Source organism: Scyliorhinus torazame, chromosome 22, assembly GCF_047496885.1.
Source record: "Scyliorhinus torazame isolate Kashiwa2021f chromosome 22, sScyTor2.1, whole genome shotgun sequence".
NCBI classification, from domain to species: Eukaryota; Metazoa; Chordata; class Chondrichthyes; order Carcharhiniformes; family Scyliorhinidae; genus Scyliorhinus; species Scyliorhinus torazame.
Window position 1 is genome coordinate 50661150 of NC_092728.1, and position 19502 is coordinate 50680651.

Here is a 19502-nt window from a genome sequence, read left to right on the forward strand (position 1 = left end):
CCTCTCTCTCTCTATTTGGCTCTTTCTCTATCTGCCCTCTAGCTCTATCTGCTTTCTCTTTATCTGCACTCTCACTATCGGCTCTCTGTCAATTCTGCCCTCTTTCTATCTGTCATCTTTCTCTGACAACCCTCTCTCTTTATCTGCTCACTCTCTATCTGCTCTCTCTCTCTCTGTTCTCTTTCTACCTGCCCCCTCTCTGTCTACCCTCTCGCTCTATCTGCTCTCTCTTTCTCTGCTCGCTCTCTAGCTGCTCTCTCCACCTGCCTCGTTCTCTATTTGCCTCGCAATCTATCTGCTCTCTCTCTCCATTTGCCCCTCTCGCTATTTGCCCCTCTCTCTATCTGCCCCCTCTCTGTTGCTGTCTCCTCCCCTGCTCTCTCTCTCTCTCTGTCTGTCAGTGCGTCAGTGCCTCTCTGTCTCTCCTCCCATTTCCCATACCGGGTTATTTGTGCTCACTCTGCAGCCAGCGGCTGCTCGGGGCGGAGCGGCGGAGAGTGGGGCAGCGGGCGGGCAGAGTATGGGAGGAGGCTGCGGGCTGGAGGCGGCACACAGCTCCCGGGCACTGGCACTGCCTAGCATGGGCCAGGGGCTCACCCCGGCCGCACTCTGACTGCGATGCGTGCCAGTCGCCAGCTCACCAACCAGCATGGGAAGCGCTGTTTCCAAACGCAAAACCCCGCGGAACCATGCCATCTGCTCGGCTGAATCCAAGGTTAGGTAAGTGGAGCTGGGCACAGCATCCCTGGTCTGCAACTGTTGCGGCATGTGGCACTGCCAACTTACTAGCGTGTCCCCAACTCGTCTGAGGGGCAAAGTCCATCACTGTCACTGGTGTCCCCCCTGCCCCCCACTTGAATAAGTTGATGTTGGAAAAGTTTGCTGTCAGCTCCTCAGAACCCCCCAAAAAATATATCCCCACCCACTTGGAGCCCTGGCAAGCGGGTGACTGCCTGTGCACCCAGCTCACTGGCAGCTTCATTGTCCCTGGAAAGCTTATGGAAGCACTTTACTGCTTGCACCCGGGATCTCAGGGTCTCAGTCACTGTGTGCGCCTCGGCTTGTCCCCCCTGTGTTGCAATCCTTGCTCCTTTCCTCTCTCCTCACTGTCTGCATCTCCATATTTCTTTTTTGTTTAATTGAAAGGTAGCTCCTCGCCCTCACTGTCTTCTCACCTGTTCTGTATTTCCTCTGCTCTCTATTGTCTCTGTGCAGTTTCTCTGACCTCGCTCTTGTCTTTTTCCGCTCTGTCCTCCTGCATGAATCTCTTAGCGTTCTCCCTCCTCTGTCTCTCTCTCTCTCTCTGCTTCTCTCTATCCAATTGCCAAAGCACACCCTCTCCATTCCTGCTCCTCTCTCCACCCTCATACAATTTGCAGGCGAACACGAAGAGTTGAACACAATTCCGGCATCCATGCTTTGAATGGGGCTGTCAGCCTGTTTAAAATAAACTGGCAAACATTGCAGCGACCTGTGTCTCCTGCTAGGCACTGAGCGTTTGTCTCCTAATATCAGTTTTTTCCTGCTTTTTTTTGGTCTCTGTGTTGTCTCTCTCTCTCTCTCTCTCTGTTTCTCTGTCTCTCTCTCTGAAACACACCACATTCAAGTTAGACGGTTTACTCTGCCCAGTTAGCCAGGAGGTAATTTATCCCTCACTTTCTGGGTTGCTCGTGTGTGTTCTGTAATGAAACATTTTGAAGATGTAGCAGTTGGGAATATCAAAATATTAAATGTGCTTCACTGCCTGGTTGTCCCCCCTGTAGCTACGGGTTGAGGTGTACCTGTTGCGTTTTAATGTCAGTTCATCACTTCCCCACCCCCCCTTTTTCTTTGTGTGGTTGTGTGAGGTCTGCGCCCCTCTCACCTTTCTTTTCCTTCTCTCCCTGCCCTGTTGCTGTGTTGTGGATTCAAACGTAAAGAGCAGCACGAGTTTTTGGAGAGTGCCTGTCGCAGAGTGAGAATAGTGCCAGCAGCACCAAGGATCCAGGTAAGAGAGCAGCTCTGATGTACCGTCTACCCCCCCCCCCCCCCTCCACTTACTCCCAAACCCCCGGCTTCCCTCGTCTCCATTGGTGGAGAGGTGGCTGAGACCACAACCCAGTGATGTATTTTCTACTTGGTGTTCTTTGGCGTGAAGATGCTGAATCATAGAATTTACAGTGCAGAAGGAGGCCATTTGGCCCATCGAGTCTGCACCGGTTCTTGGAAAGTGCACCCTACCCAATTCCACATCTCCACCCTATCCCCATAATGCAGTAACTCCACCCAACACTAAGGGCAATTTTGGACACTAAGGGCAATTTATCATGGCCAATCCACCTAACCTGCACATCTTTGGATACTCTCTCTTTCTCTTTCTCACACCCTCACTTGGGAAGTCCCCTGGTAGTTCTGATCAGGTTGCTGCCACTCACAAGACTCACTGACACTTTTCGAGTGGGAGACGCTTTGGATCGGGATCACTGTGAGATGTGTACAGAGGCACGGGGGGGGGGGGAAGTGTAGGAACAGGGTTGGGGTGGGCGCGGGGGGTATTTAGCCTCTCGAGTCTGCACTGCCATTCAGTTCAATGGCCTATCTGTCTCACAGCTCTGTTAATCTGCCTTTCTTCAGTAACTCCTCACCCAACAATCAATCTATAATACTCAGTATTCAAAGGTTGAAATGGCTGCTTCTCGAGGCACAGTCCGTTTGTTTGTCTGAATAAATACTTTCTGACAAGGTCCAGCTCGAAAATGAAGGGTGCGCCTCCTTGTTCTGAATGCAACCCCCCCCCCCCTCCCCCCCAGAAGAATCCCGAGGATCCCTACAGTGCAGAAGGAGGCCATTCGGCCCATCGAGTCTGCACCGAACCCGTGAAAGAGCACCCTACATAGGCCCACTCCCCCGCCCTATCCCTGCACATTGATCATGGCCAATCCACCTAACCTGCACATCTTTGGACTGTGGGAGGAAACCGGAGCACCTGGAGGAAACCCATGCAGACATGGGGAGAAAGTGCAAACTCCACATAGATAGTCACCCAAGGCCGGAATCGAACTCGGGTCCCTGGCGCTGTGAAGCAGTAATGCTAACCATTGTGCCACCAGTTTCTCACAATCCACCCTACAATCTACTGAAACAGTCAATTTATATCATCCTTCATCTTACATTCAAATTCTATGCACACTCGGAATCTAACCATTTTAGCCCTGGTGTGATTCTTGTGGATCTGTACCGACTCTGCCTTCAAGGTCAATATATCATTCCTGAAGCCCAGAAAATATTCTTCCAGGTGGGGTTGAAGCAGAGATTTTTGTAGCCAAAACCTAACTTTACTTCTTTACATTCCACCCTCCATTAGATTAAGGCTAACACTCCATCAGCTTTTTAATTTAATCTTTGTACCTGTCCACCAGCTTTTAGTGCTTTCTGTACATGGACTCCTCCATCTCCCTGCTCCTGAAGGCTGAATAGGATTGCAGCTCTGAGAGATTGTACATGTGTGTGTGAGACAGAGGCAGATCATAGCATCATGAGAATTTACAGCATGGAAGGTGGACATTCGGCCTATTGTTCCTGTGCTGGTTCCTTGAAAGAGCAGCTGTGCATAGTCTCACACATTTTGTCTGTAACTCTGTAAGTTTCTCATCTTCATGTACCTGTCCAATTTGCTTTTAAAATTATTCACTGAATCACTTTCCACCACCTTTTCAGTAGAGTGTTCTAGATCCTAAAAACTTTAAGTGAAAACATTTCTCCTCATCACTCTTCTGATTGATATTGTAAACCAACCAGGTTTTGTGTGTGACTGTGCGTGTGTGATTGTGTGACTATGTCTGTGATTGTTGTGTGAGGCTGTGTGTGACTATGTATGTGAACTGTGTGCGTTTGATGACTGTGTGTCTGAGACTGTGTGTGATTGTGTGTAACTGTGTGTGTTTGTGTGTGTGACTGTTTGCATATTTGCGTATGTGAGACTGTGACTGTGTATGTATTTGTTTGACTATGCATGTGTATCTGACTCTGTGTGTATTTGTTTGATTGTGTGCATGTGTGTCTGACTGTGTGACTGTGTGTGTGACTGTGTGTGTGACTGTGTTTGTGTTTGTGTATTTGTGTGCGTGTGTATCTGACTGTGTGTCTCTGTGTCTATTTGTTTGATTGTGTACGTGTGTATCTGACTGTGATTGTGTGTGACTGTGTGAAACTGTGTGTGACTGTGTGCGACTGTGTGTATTTGTTTGACTGTGTGCGTATGAATCTGACTGTGATTGTGTGCAACTGTGTGTGTGTGCCTATTTGTGTGTGTGTGAGACTATGGGGGTGATTCTCCAATATTGAGCCCAAGTGTTCGCACCGTCGTGAACGCTGTCGCGTTTCACGACGGCGCGAACCGGGCCCGGGTACGACGGATTCGGGCCCCCACAGGGATCCAGCACAGTGCTGGAGTGGTTCACGCCGCTCCAGCCTGCATGCACAGTTGGGCCACACCAACCTGCGCATGTGTAGTTGGGCGCGCCAACCTGCACATGCGTGGGGGACATTACGAGCACCAGCCCCGACCCAACATGTAGTTTGACTGTGTGCGTGTGGATCTGACTGTTCATGGGACTGTGTGTGTGTGTGAGAGACAGAGAGATTGAGTGGAATTGTATGCCTATGAGATTGTGTGTGCTTGCACATATGCTCCATGCACAACAACTTAAGTATTCTGCAAAGCTTGGACCAACTACTGTCTGGTTGATGTGTGAAAGAGGGAGAATACTGCACAACCATGTTAGTCTGTGAACAGAAATCGAGGGAAAGTCAATCAGAGCTTCAATTCCTTCTAGGAGACAGATTTACTCATGTTACCCTATACTCTTGTAATGTAGAGAAATAAATAAACGTGCATTTATGTAGCACCTTTCATGACATCAGGATGGCCCAAAGTGCGTTATAGTCAATGTTGAAATTGTTGTAATAGTATTGGTCACTGTTGTAATGCTACAACCAATTTGCGCACACCAAACTCCCACAAAGAACGTCACAATCATGAGTGGATAATCTGTTTTTATTGATGTTGGTGGGGGGATAAATATAGGCCAGCATTGGCAGAACTCCCCTGGTCTTCTTCAAAATAGTTCTGTGGGATCTTCTACATCCACCTGAAGAGGGCTGAGGTGGCCTGGGGGGGGGGTTGTCATCAAAAGGGGAGCACCTTTGACAGTGCAGCACTCCCTCGGCGCTGCAGGATTATTTGCTTGAGTTGCTGGAGGGGAATTGGGAACGGGCAGCCTTCTGTCTTAGTCCTGAGTGTGCTGCCACTGAGTCACTGGCTGACGGCAGCCCGAACCCAGGTGTTTCTGGGATTGTCACAGAGGTTGGTCACAGCAGTGAGAGAGATTGGGGTGGGGGTGGGCTAACTCCCACTTTGAACCTTTACAACTTGGGGAAATATTAACTGAAATTTAATCGTTCCTCATGAGTTGCAGAAATGGCAAATTATTTGGTTAGATGTAAATAGCGGATAAACGCTGCACACCCCTAATGAGCTTGGCCATCGGAAACGATTCAGTGCCTGTCCTTTAGTATAATCCGTCACCCTTCTGTTAAGCACTTAGCTTAATGAAAAGTGGACTCAGTAGCTGAACATGTGCTGCGGAGAAATTGCACAACCCGGAACTGCCGATAGAGACAGAGAGAGAGAGAGAGACAGAGAGGGGGAATGAGAGTGAGGGAAGAAGAGCAGGAAAGAGCGTGAGCGGAAGATTTTTTTAAAAAGGGAAGAGATTGATATAGAGAGAGAAAGCGATGGAGAGTAAAAGACAATCCAAGTGAGGGAGAGAAAGAGGGAGCGAGAGAAAGAGGGAGCTGTGCCTGACCTCAGCTGTATCCTAAATGCCACCTCTTCCCCCAAGGTGGGTGTCCAAACAAAAAAAAATGGAAGCAATTAGATGCCAGGAGGGACAACCCTCTGTCCCAGTTTTAATCCGAATATCACAACATTAATACTGGGGAAAGCACAATGTTCCCATGATGCAGAATCAGCTGATTTGCTGTTTTCATAGAACACTGCATCACTCGACATAAATCCCTGTCTCCCAACACAACTGAATTTCACTGATTCAGCGAACTGGAAGTCTTGAGATGTGGGATTATGTGCGAATGGGTAGGTTTTATTCGCTAATGTGATATGTGCATTGCTGACCAGCATTTATAGCCCATTGCTGATTGCTTTTGAGAAGGTTTTTCATAGATTTCATAGAATTTACAGTGCAGAGGGGGCCATTCGGCCCATCGAGTCTGCACCGGCCCTGGGAAAGAGCACCCTACTTAAGCCCACGCATCCACCCCATCCCTGCAACCCAGTAACCCCACCCACCATTTTTGGTCACTAAGGGACAATTTAGCATGGCCAATCCACCTAACCTGTGCATCTTTGGACTGTGGGAGGAAACCGGAGCACCCGGAGGAAACCCACGCAGGCACTGGGAGAACGTGCAGACTCCACCCAAGCCGGGAATCGAACCTGGGATCCTGGAGCTGTGAAGCAACAGTGCTACCCACTGTGCTCGCATGCTGCCAAGATCAAAAGGTGGTGGTGAGCTGCCTTCTTGTGCCGCTGCAGTCCCTGTTGTGTAGGTACACCCACAGTCCTGTTAGGGATGCACTTCCAGAATTTTGTGACAGTGAAGGAACGGCTGATATATTTCCAAGGATGGTGAATGACTCAGAGCAAAACTTGCAAGTGGTGGCATTCCCATGCATCTGTAACCCTTGCTCTTCTAGTAGAAGAGGTATGTTTGGGAGGTGCTGTTGAAGGAACCTTTGTGGGTGGTTGCTGTGCACCATTGGTGGAAGGAGTGACTGTTTAAGAGGATGAATGGAGTGACACAGCAAGCTGGCTGCTTTGTTTTGGCTGGTGTCACACTCTATGAGTGTTGTTGGGGCTACACCCATCTAGGCAAGTGAAGTATTCCATCACACTCCTGACTTAAGATGGTGGACAGGCTTTGGGGGGAGTGGGGGGGGGGGGGGCGTCAGGAGGTGAGTTAATCACCATAGGATTTCTAGCCTCTACTTTGCTCATCACCATAGTATTTATATGGCTGGTTCAGTTTCTGGTCAATGGTAACCCCCAGGCTGTTGCGAGTGGGAGGTTCAGCAATGGTAATACCATTGAACTTCAGAGGGAAATGGTCAAATTCTCTCTTGTTGAATATGGTCATTGCCTGGCATTTTTGTGGTGTAAGATTAACTTACCACTTGCTGGCCCAGGCTTACATATTCTCCAGGTCTTACTGTATTCAGGTATTGACTGTGTCATTGCTTGAGACATTGTGAATGGTAACCATCAGCAAACATCCCCATTTCTGACCTTCTGATGGAGGGAAGGTCATTAATGAAGCAGTTGAAGATGGTTAGGCCGAGGATACTACCCTGAGGCACTCCTGCAGTGATGTTCTGAGATGATTGATCTCCTAATATAACAACCATCTTCCTTTGTGCCGGGTATGACTCCAACCAGTGGAGAGCTTTCCCCCTGATTCCCATTGACTTCACTTTTGCCAGGGCTCCTTTATGCCATACTCGGTCAAATGCTGCCTTTGTGTCAAGGGCAGTCACTGCCACCTCGCCCCTTGAGTTCAGGTCTTTTGTCCATGTTTGAACCAAGGCTGTAATGAGGTCAGGAGCTGAGTGACCCTGGCTGAACACAAATTGAGCATCAGTGAACAGGTTATTGCTGAGTAAGTGCTGCTTGATCGCACTGTTGATGACCCCTTCCATCACTTTGCTGATGATTGAGAGTAGACTGATGGGGTGATAATTGGCCTGGATGGATATGTCCTGCTTTTGGGGGGCAGGACACAGCTGGGCAATTTGTTCAGGTAGATGCCAATGTTGTAGCTGTACTGGATCAGCTTGACCAAGGGTCAGGATAGCTCTGGAGCACCAACCTTCATTATAACAGCCAGGATGTTTTATGGGCCTTTGCAGTATCCAGTGCCTATAGCCATTTCTTGATGGCATGTGGAGTGAATCGAATTGGCTGAAGATTGGCATCTGTGATGCTGGGGACCTCCAGAGGAGGCCGAGATGAATCATCCACTTGGCAGTTCTGCCTGAAGATGGTTACAAATACTTTGGCCTTGTCTTCAGCACTGATGTTCAGGGATCCCCCATAATGAAGATGGAGATATTTGTGGAGCCTCCTCCTCCAGTTGCTAGGTCTATTCTAAATCTATCTCATTTAGCAAGGTGCAGTACAACATGATGGAAGATATTCTCAGCGTGACGACTGGACTTCATCTCCACAAGGACCATGTGGTGATTTCTATTACCAATACTGTCATGGGCAGGTGCACCTGTGACAGGTAGATTCTTAAGGGTGAGATCAGGTAAGTGTTTTCACCACTTGTTGCAGTCCGAATCAGGCAGGTATGTCCTTCGGGACTCTGCCAGTTCGAACCATTCTTGGGGATGGGCATAGAAGTGCCCTTACCCGGAGTACATTCTGTTCTCTTGCTACCTTCAGTGCTTCCTCCAAATGTTGTTCACCATGGAAGAGAACTGGTCCATCAGCTGAAGAGGGGGAGGGAGGAGGTTAGTAGGTGGTGGTAGGTGGTAATTAGCAGGAGGTTTCCTTGCCCGTGTTTGACTTGATGCCATGAAACTCCAGGAGGGCCAGGGTCAACGTTAAGAACTCCCAGGACACCTCCCTCCCGACTGTACACCATTGTGCCTCCCTCCAACTCTGCTGGGTCTGTCCTATACAGTGGGATGGGTTATACCCAGGGAAGGTGATGGAGGTGCCTGGGAAGCTTGCTGTTATGTATAATTCAGTGAGTATGACTACATCAGGCTGTTGTTTGACTAGTCTGTGGGACAGCTCTCCCAACACTGGGAACCATTTCAAAGGGCAATTAAGAGTCAAACGCATTACATGTGGGCCAGACCAGGTAAGGTTGGCAGATTTCCTTCCCTGAAGGGTATTAGTGAGTCAGTAATTTTATGCTCACCATTACTGAGACTAGCTTTTTAGTACAGGTTTATCTAATTAACTGAATTTAAATTGCCTAGCTGCCATGGTGGGATATGAATCCATGTTCCGGGACCATTAGTCCGAGCCTCCGGATTACTCGTCCATGGACGTAATGCCTGTTCTCTTAGGGGTGCGGGATTGTGTGACGAAATGTGTGTGAGATTGTGTGTTGATATTTAGCTTCTTGGGTATTCCTATGACAATCCTTGCCTATCACTTTCCCCTCCTTATTTCCTGATGTACTGCACTGTGTTTTGCATAAAGTGTATTGTAGCTTTGTGTAAGAACCAGGAAAAGCTCTAATCCTATTGCAATCCACAGGATAAATGCAGGATAGACACACAGAAGAATGAATAAGTTATGAAGCTGAAAGTAGGTTAATGTTTTTGATTCTGACCATTGATTCCTACCCGAACAAACTCAATCAACATTCTCGCAATCAAACTTTAAATGACACCCCCTACCATCTCCTGATTTCCAACATTTTTGGATTTTTCTGTCTTGCTCCTTAATTGTTTCAGTCATATTTAATTCAGCTGTGGGATGTGGCCGTTCCTGGCTAGGCCAGCATTCGCTGCCCATCCCTAATTGCCCTTGAGAAGGTGGTGCTGAGCTGCCTCTTGAACCGCTGCAGTCCATATGGTGAAGGTACACCCACAGTGCTGTTAGGGAGGGAGTTCCAGGGTTTGAACCCAGCAACAGTGAAACAACGGCCGATATATTTCCAAATCAGGATGGTGAGTGGCTTGGAGGCGAGCCTGCAGGTGGTGGTGTTCCCGTGTGTCTGCTGCCCTTGTCCTTCTAGGTGGTAAAGGTCACGGGTTTGGAAGCTGTTGAAGGAGGCTTGATGAGTTGCTGCAGTGCATCTTGCCGACGGTACACACTGTTGCTGCTGTGCTTCGGTGGTGCAGGGAGTGAAGGTTTGCGGAAAGGGTACCAATCAAATGGGCTCCTTTGCCTTGAATGGTGTTGAGCTTCTTGAGTGTTGTTGGAGCTGCACTCATCCAGGCAAGTGGGGAGTATCCCACCACGCTACTGACTTGTGCCTTGTGGATGGTGGACAGGCTTTGGGGGGGTCAGGAGGTGAGATACTTACCGTAGGATTCCTAGCCTCTTAATATAGCTAGTCCAGTTCAATTTCTGGTTAAATGGTGTTCCCACAGGACATCGATGGGGGGAATCCAGTGATAGTTAGTGCCATTGACTGTCAAGAGGCGATGGTTACATTCCCTCTTGTTGGAGATGGTCAATGCCTGGCGCTTGTTACTTGTCACTTATCAGCCCAAGCCTGAATGTTGTCCAGGTCTTGCTGTACCCACAGAAAATCTACAGGTTAAAGATGAGAAGTGAAAGTGGCCAGAACTCTTCACCTCCTGGGACCCTGAAAAACCACTGAAAAAGTACTTTGGATATGGACTGTTTCAGTATCTGAGGAGTTGAGAATGATGCAGAGCATTGTGCAATACTCAGCGAACATCCCCACTTCTAACCTTATGTTGGAAGGAAGGTCATTGGTGAAGCAGTTGAAGGTGGTTGGGTCTAGGGCACCATCCTGAGGAACTGTTTGAGTGATGCCCTGTGGCTGAGATGATTGTCCTCCAACAAGCAGAACCATCTTCCTTTGTGCCAGGTATGACTCCAACCAGCGGAGAGTTTCCTCGCGATTCTAGCGACAAGAGCTGAGTAAGAGCCGGTCCTCTCTATTTAAGGATGGCATGCACCCTGTTATGTATCCAAGGTAAAATCTGTGTCTCTTCTGATTTCTAAGAGTTGTTTGAACAACCCCCTTTTCTGTAACCATGCAGAAACCTGTGCTGGATTGACACAAAGTGATTCTTCAGCGTCTTTTCAGAGTCGCCTGAGGTGAAATGTTTGACTTCTCGGGCGAGATTCTTCGACCCCTCGCCGGGTCGGAGAATCGCCGGGGGCCTGCGTGAATCCCGCCCCCGCTGGTTGCCGAATTATCCACCACTGGATATTCGGCGGGGGCGGGAATCGCGGCGCGCCGGTTGGCGGGCCACCCCCTGCGATTCTCCGGCCCGGATGGGCCGAAGTCCCGCCGCTAAAATGCCTGTCCCGCCGGCGTAGATTAAGCCTCCTACCTTACCGATGGGACAAGGCGGCGTGGGCGGGCTCCGGGGTCCTGGGGGGGGCGTGGGGCGATCTGGCCCCAGGGGGTGCCCCCACGGTGGCCTGGCTCGCGATCGGGGCCCACCGATCCGCGGGCGGGCCTTGGCCGTGGGGGCACTCTTTCCCTTCCGCCTTCGCCACGGTCTCCACCATGGCGGAGGCGGAAGAGACTCTCTCCACTGCGCATGTGCAGGAATGCCGTCAGCGGCAGCTGACGCTCCCGCGCATGCACCGCCCGGAGATGTCATTTCCGCGCCAGCTGGCGGGGCACCAAAGGCCTTTTCCGCCAACTGGCAGGGCGGAAATCAGTCCGGCGCCGACCTAGGCCCTTAAGGTTGGGTCTCGGCCCCCAAAGATGCGGAGCATTCCGCACCTTTGGGGCGGCGCGATGCCCGACTGATTTGCGCCGTTTTGGGCACCAGTTGGCGGACATCGCGCCGTTTCCGGAGAATCTCGCCCCTTATCTTTAACCTGTAGTTTCCCTGTGGGTACAGTGTGCACCAAGAGGGGAATTTTTGCAATGAAGGGTTAAATGCTGATGCTTCTGAATTATTCTGTATCTCAGCTACTCACTTTCCTTCACTATCTCTGAGGTGTTATTGTGTAAGGGCTGGAGGTAAGAGGTCAGAGGAAGGGGTCAGACAAATTAACACACAATTTTATATATGCTGTAGGCAAATAAAAAAGATTTTAAACATCAATTTCTGATGCAACGCAATCCCAGCAGATTTTCTGCAGCCAACCATTAAATGTAATTACAATGAGGCGAATAATTGCTGCTGTTAACCTGGAGTGAGTTGGCCCAGAGCCTGGGTGTCTGCAATCAGTTAGCCTATGTGTTCTGATTCAATCCAAGTCAAAAACAACCTTCAGCCACTTGTGTCTGTGGGTGTGTCTCTGTGTTTGTGTAGATACGTTTCTGTAATTCTCCGTTTTTGTACCTATCTGTGGGTGTGACTTTGGATGTGACCTTGCCTATTGTGGGCGTATAGCTGACAATGTATATGTGGCTGACTATCAGTATGTCTGCTTGTGTGTGCATTTCTATCTGTAGACCTGTGTACGTGCTTGGTTATGTTTACATTTGCATCTGTATTCATGCACATTAACAGAAATACACTTCTGTTTGGAGAGTACTTGCTTGCATGTAGTTTTGTACATGTGTACAAGTATGTAGTATATGGGTTTATATGGGTGTTTTTGTGTGTGTGTGTTCATATATTGTGTTTGTTTAGAAACGTGTTTGTATTACATGTGTCTTTGTACAGATATCGGCATATATCTGTGCGTGTCATAAATATGCATGCCTGTTTACATGTGTTTGAGTGTGCGAATGTTTACGTATGTGGGTGTTTGTATTTGTGTGTGTGTTTGTATTTGTGTGTGCATTTGCATTTGTGTATGTTTACATTTGTATGTGTGTGTGTGTTTGTATTTGTGTGTTTGTATTTGTGTGTGTGTTTGTATTTGTGTGTATGTTTGTGTTTGTTTGTGTGTGTGTGTGTGTTTGTATTTGTGTGTGTGTGTTTGCATTTGTGTGTGTATTTGTATTTGTGTGTGTGTGTTTGCATTTGTGTGTGTGTTTGCATTTGCGTGTATCTGTCTTTACCTCATCACTGCCCATCACTACATGTTGTTTGTATGTGTGTTTATGTTTGTGTGTGATTTTGTGTGTGCATGTTTATGTCTATGAACCATGCCCTCTTGCCCTACCATCTGTACCTGTGTATATTTTTGTTCATTACACCTGGAAGAATATTGTCCATCAGCCTTTTGGCCTGTCAATCAAACCTCATTGAAAGTTGCCAATGCCTCTGTACTAATGACTCTTACTGAGCTGCTCCCATTTCACTCACAACACTTCACTTTCACAAAAGTGAAATAGTTCTAATTAGTTAAAATTCTAATTCTAATTAGTTCTAATTGAAAGTCAAAGAGATCTAGGAGTACAGGACCACAGGTCACTGAAAGGGGCAACACAGGTGGGTAGTCAGAAGGTAGTCAAGAAGGCATACGGCATGCTTGCCTTCATTACGCAGAGGGTAGTGGGTGCCTGGAACTCGCTACCGGAGGAGGTGGTGGAAGCAGGGACGATAGTGACATTTAAGGGGCATCTTGACAAATACATGAATAGGATGGAAATAGAGGGATACGGACCCAAGAAGTGTAGAAGATTGTAGTTTAGTCGGGCAGCATGGTCGGCACGGGCTTGGAGGGCCGAAGGGCCTGTTCCTGTGCTGTACATTTCTTTGTTCTTTGAACAAAATCAAAATCCAGTGAAAGGCAGGAATGGGGCGGGGAGGCTAGCAGAGAAAGGGTTAATGACGAGTTCTCGCTGTGAAATGCATCTTTTGATTTTCTCCTGCAGCACAACCCATGGCTTCAATTGATTATTCGCCCAGAAAGCTGCCAATGAATCAGCCGCCTGCCAGAGTGTGGGAACAGTGGAAAGTGGCAGTGATGTGCTCCCAGGTTTTAATGGTGTTCACATTGGCATGGTGGCAATAGTGGAGGCTGAGCCATTGACTTCCGACAGAATTAGTCGATTTTGGGGGGGAGTGGTGAAGGAGGAGGTGGGGTGGGGGGGAATAGGTGCGTGATGGTATAGGTGCCTGCGATGATTAAAATAGATCTAATTTATCAACAAAGGATTTTTTTAAGCATTGTACGGATATTCAGTATTTGAGGTCCTTGTGCTTCTCAGTTTGTTTCCCCTGTTCTAACCCCTCCTGTCCTGATATTACTAATTCATCCTGGGGCCCTGTCCATTAACTTGTCCAAGTTGGCTCAGTTAGTAGCCCACCTCTCAGTCAAAAGGTGTATTCAAATCCAACCTGAATACAAAACCTAGGCCACCACGGATGTGGTGCTGAGGGTGTGCTGCACTGTTGGAGGTGCTGCCTTGCAGATGAGACTTTAAGCTAAGGTCTCACATTGGTTCTTCCAGATGTGGTAAAAGATCCTGGGCTGGATTCTCCGATTTTCAGGCTATTTCTGGAGGATCCGCGGCCTTTTACGTCATAGAAATTTGCGCCACCCCAGCACCGATCCTCCGACCGGTGCGGGGCTAGCATGTAAAACTCCCGGCCTGCACGACAAAAACGGCCGGAGAATTGCCGGATCCGTGGCCGCGTGTGCACACGGCGATGACCTGCAGCGTTTGCACCATACAACGTGGTGCTGGCCGTGTGTGGACCTGACCTGCCCCCCTGGACACCCCCTGGCCAACCCCCAACAGTTCCCCCAGCCCTCGCCGAAACACCCCTCCGGCCAGCAGCACGGCTCCCTTCTGACTGTGACGGTGATGGACACAGTCCGCAGCCACCATGTCGGGTTCCCGACCGCTGAGACCATGGGTCAACCGCAAGGTGGGGAACTCGGCCCACCGTAAAAAGGGATTCTCCGCCCGATCGCCAATTACGAAATCGGCGACGTGAAACGGAGAATCCCGCCCCCTATATCACTGTTTTGGAGGAGAATTCTCCTGGGTGTCCTGGCCATCAGAGATACACCCAGATCACAAAGACTGTTAGATTGCACAGTGAACAGTGTACCAGTGATGTACTGAACAAGTGTACTGGGACGAGTTAGCAGGAGGGTTTGATGAGCAACTTGTCAGGATTATACAGTGAGCAGATTTGAGTTTATTAGGATTATACGCTGAGCAGGTAAACAATACCAAACATACACTGATAGCTTAAAGTAAATAGGATGATTTGCTGAGCGGGTCAGTGTTATCAGCAATGTACACTGAGCAGGTGAGATTATCCGCTAATGCGTTTGAACAGATTTGGATTCCCCTCTGTCATTTGCTTCACTGATCCCCGAAAATGAAAGATTTCTTCCCGCTGTGCGTTATGTAATGTGAACATAGCGGTGTGCTGAACGGCCTCTTTCTGTGCTATAACTGATCTGCGGTTCTATGCTGCTGCCGTTAGATATGCGAGCTGCTGGCCCCTGTGTGGATGACAGAGTGACAGCATCGTGCATTGTCTGAGTACTGCGTTATAGGCAGCTGGAACCAATGCTCTCTGACCAGCTGAGAGAAGGAAGCACAAGAAATCTCTCCGCTTCAGTCTGTACTCTCAGAATTGGGGGTTTGTTATTATGAAAAAATGAACAAAGAATAATTTTAGATCAAAGTGGGGTAGTGACTAACCTAATTGAGATGTCGCTCCAAATCTATTTTGGAATTCACTCTGTTGAAATCACTGATCAGCTGAACTGGTTGGAATAGAGATATATCAATGGGTGTTGAATAAACTCTGGATGGTGACTAGCTGAACCCTCATTTACACATAAACAGTGAGTCCACATCTAAAACCATGTCCTGGACCCAAAAGTGACTGGGTTTCTGAACTGAGTTGCGCTCTCCAGTTGTGCACTGCAAACAGCTGCATAAAACACCGCCCCCTCTATCCTGGCTGGCACTGACTCTGGCTGGGACTTCCACATATATGGGGAGCAGGAGTCCCCAACATACAAGTGGTCCATTCTTTGTGTGGGAACTTGAATGCCAGGCATCAAGCATGTTGTGCAACCATGACTGGTATTGCAGCCATGTCTTTTTCTTGGCCTGCGCCAATATACACACACATGTCAATATACACACATGCCAACATACAACACATGCCAACATACATACACATGCCAATATACACACAGATCCCAACATGCACATACATGCCAGCATGCATACAAAAGACAATATTTACACACACATGCCAATATTTACACACACATGCCAATATTTACACACACACGCCAATATACACACACACACACATGCCAATATACACACACACGCCAATATACACACGCACACATGCCAATATACACACACACTCCAATATTTACACACATGCCAATATTTACACACATGCCAATATACACACACATGGCAATATACACATACATGCCAACATACACACTGTTATGACACCCTGGGCTAGTGCGTGGTGAATTCCAATCCCACTTGACCCAGAATCGCAACACAATTGAAATTAATAAATAATTCTTAGAAATACCCAAAGTCTTTGGCCCTTGGCTGTCTAATAACAACAATCAGCAGATTTGTAAATGTAACCACAATTAATTTTTATTAATAACAATAACTATAATTATATATGCAGCAAATACAACTGGCTAACTAGTACCTAATTTCTAACCCTCACTCTTTAACTCGCCCCCACTCTCTACATACACACACACATGCCAATATACACACACTGCCAAAATGCACACACATGCCAATATGCACACACATGCCATATGTGCACACATGCGAATACGCACACACATGGCAATATACAAAGATGCCAAAATGCACACATGCTAATGTGGCAAAATGCACACATGCCAAAATGCACACACGTGCCAAAATGCACACACATGCCAAAATGCACGCACATGCCAAAATGCACGCATACCAATATGCACACACATGCCAATATTCACACACATGCCAATAAGCACACAGAGACTAATATACACACATGCCAATATTCACACACAGGTCATCCATTAGGGATCAGCAAACAGTGATGAACATGACATTCCAGCCCCCTATACAGCCTCTGGTGTACTCACTGTGGTAAAATAGGAAGCTCAGCAGCCAAGCTCTTCCACAAACAGCAATTAGATAAAAGACCAGGTAGCCTGTTTTACTAATGTTGGTTGTGGGAGAAATATTAGCCAGAACACAAAGGATAATATTGTTTCCTCTCTTCAACATTATTCCACAGGATGTTTTACTGCCAACTGAGGGGGCAGACCTCAGTTTAACATCAAATCTGAAAGAAAGCATCTACAACAATGCAGCACTCCATCAGTACTGACCCTCTGACAATACAGCTCTTACTCAGTACTGACCCACTGACAGTGCAGCACTCCATCAGTACTGACCATCTGAGAGTGCTGCACTTCCTCAGTACTGACCCTCTGACAGTGCAGCACTCCCTCAGGATTGACCTACTGACAATGCAGCACTCCCTCAGTACTGACCCTGCGATAATGCAACACTCCCTCAGTACTCACTCTCTGACAGTGCAGCACTCCCTCAGTACTGACCCTCTGACAGTGCAGCACTCCCTCAGGATTGACCTACTGACAATGCAGCACTCCCTCAGTACTGACCCTGCGATAATGCAACACTCCCTCAGTACTCACTCTCTGACAGTGCAGCACTCCCTCAGTACTGACCCTCTGACAGTGCAGCACTCCCTCAGGATTGACCTACTGACAATGCAGCACTCCCTCAGTACTGACCCTGCGATAATGCAACACTCCCTCAGTACTCACTCTCTGACAGTGCAGCACTCCCTCAGTACTCACCCTCTGACAGTGGAGCATTCCCTCAGGATTGACCCTCCGACAATGCAGCACTCCCTCAGTAATGACCTTCTGACAGTGCAGCATTACCTCAGAATTGACCCTCCGACAATCCAGCACTTCGTCAGTGCTGATCCTTTGGCAGTGTAGTACTGATTCTCTGACAATGCAGCAATCCTTAAGTACTGCCCATCCGACAACGCAGCACTCCCTCAATACAGACGCTCTGACAGTGCAGCACTCCCTCAGTACTGATTCTCTGACAATGCAGCACTCCCTCAGTACTGACCCTCTGACAGTTCAGCACTCCCTCAGTACTGACGCTCTGACAGTGCAGCACTCCCTCAGTACTGACGCTCTGGCAGTGCACCAGTCCCTCAGTACTGACCTCCCGACTGTGCAGCTCTCCCTCAGTACTGACTCTCCGACAGTGCAGCACTCCCTCAGTACTGATCCTCCGACAGTGCAGCACTCCCTCAATATTTGAGTAGGTTTTTGATTTGCAAATTTTAAAGTGAGGCTTGAACCTACAACCTTCTGAGTCAGAGGTGAATGTGTTAACAACTGAGCCATGGCTGAGGCAGCCCAGAGAAAGGTCAGCAAGAGGCAAGAGGATTGTCTTTGAAAAGGAGCAGTTCTGTCAGCCAGTGGTATAAATTGCCCCTCTCCTTCCCTTCCAGATCACCTGGTGGCTGAGACTTTGATAGACCCAGACGAGTCCTCCCAGACCCAGCAGCCCACACAGAACAAGCGACGGTTGTCCATGATCTCTCAGGGAAGATTCGACCGGAGTTTCTCAGAGGAAGGGGAGGAGAAGCCAGCCGAGGATCAGAAGTCCCGGGTGTACACCATCTCTGGCGAGAGCCAGCTGCTGTCAGATCGGGAAAACGAGGGCGCGGCGGTGACCCCGGTCAAGGGCACGCGGCCTGGGAAGACAGGGCACCCAGCACTGCAAGTTGCTGGCAGCTCGCACAGTGTGGCCGGGCGCTGCAGGAGCTGGGCGGGCAGCAGGCAGAGCTCCAAGGAATGCCCCAGCTGTGCAAAGGCCCCTGTCACGTCACAGCAGTCCGTCAACATGGAACACGGGCAGTCCCGTGACGCAGCTCGCCATCGCAAGAAGCTGGAGAGGATGTACAGCGTGGACAGAGTGTCTGGTGAGTAGCTGGTTAGGCCTCTGTAGAAGTTGTAAAAATATAGTTGGAATTTTGAGTAGTTTAACATGAAATTGGCAGCCAGTTTTGCACATTTAAATAGGTTTAAATTGGAGAGGCCCCCCTGAATAGAGTGACGATTGACATGTTGCCAGCCATGTTGTCTGTGCATATCAGACACGGGATCTCATGCCCAGGAATTGGCATCTGCTGCAACCCTAAAACAGGCAGGAATGTACCAATCTCTTTCCCGCAGACAGAGAGACTGGACAGGGCAGAGTTAGAAAGAATTTGTTTTTGATAGAATCACAGCACAAAGAGAGGCCTTTGGGCCCAAACCTGTCTAAGCTCTACTTGAGTCTCCTCTCACCCCCCCCGGCATCTAACCATAGAATCGTAGAATCCCTACAGTGCAGAAGGAGGCCATTCAGCCCATCGGGTCTGCACCGGGGACCCGCCGAAAGAGCACACTAGCCAGGGCCACTCCCACCCTCACTATCACCATAAATCCACCTAACCTTCACACCCCAGGACACTAAGGGATAATTTACCATGGCCAATTCACCTAACCTGCACACCCCAGGACACTAAGGGTCAATTTAGCATGGCCAATTCACCTAACCTTCACACCCCAGGACACTAAGGGATAATTTACCATGGCAAATTCACCTAACCTGCACACCCCAGGACACTAAGGGTCAATTTAGCATGGCCAATTCACCTAACCTGCACACCCCAGGACACTAAGGGGCAATTAGGCATGGCCAATTCACCTAACCTACACACCCAGGACACTAAAGGATAATTTACCATGGTCAATTCACCTAACCTGCACATCTTTGGACTGTGGGAGGGAACCGGAGCACCCGGAGGAAACTCACGCA

At 48.6% G+C, this 19502-nt stretch overlaps 1 protein-coding gene across 2 annotated transcripts in view; it reads left to right on the forward strand.

Annotated features, from left to right (window-relative positions):
* The first annotated feature begins 451 nt into the window (after nt 1-451).
* Nucleotides 452-19502, forward strand: part of nsmfb (NMDA receptor synaptonuclear signaling and neuronal migration factor b) — a 172264-nt gene continuing 153213 nt past the window's right edge. For both annotated transcript variants that reach the window (XM_072488207.1, XM_072488206.1), the window contains exons 1-3: nt 452-720; nt 1920-1987; nt 18148-18621. In XM_072488207.1, the coding sequence (XP_072344308.1) occupies nt 650-720; nt 1920-1987; nt 18148-18621 (613 nt within the window). In that variant the 5' untranslated portion in view covers nt 452-649. The remainder of the gene's footprint in view (nt 721-1919; nt 1988-18147; nt 18622-19502) is intronic.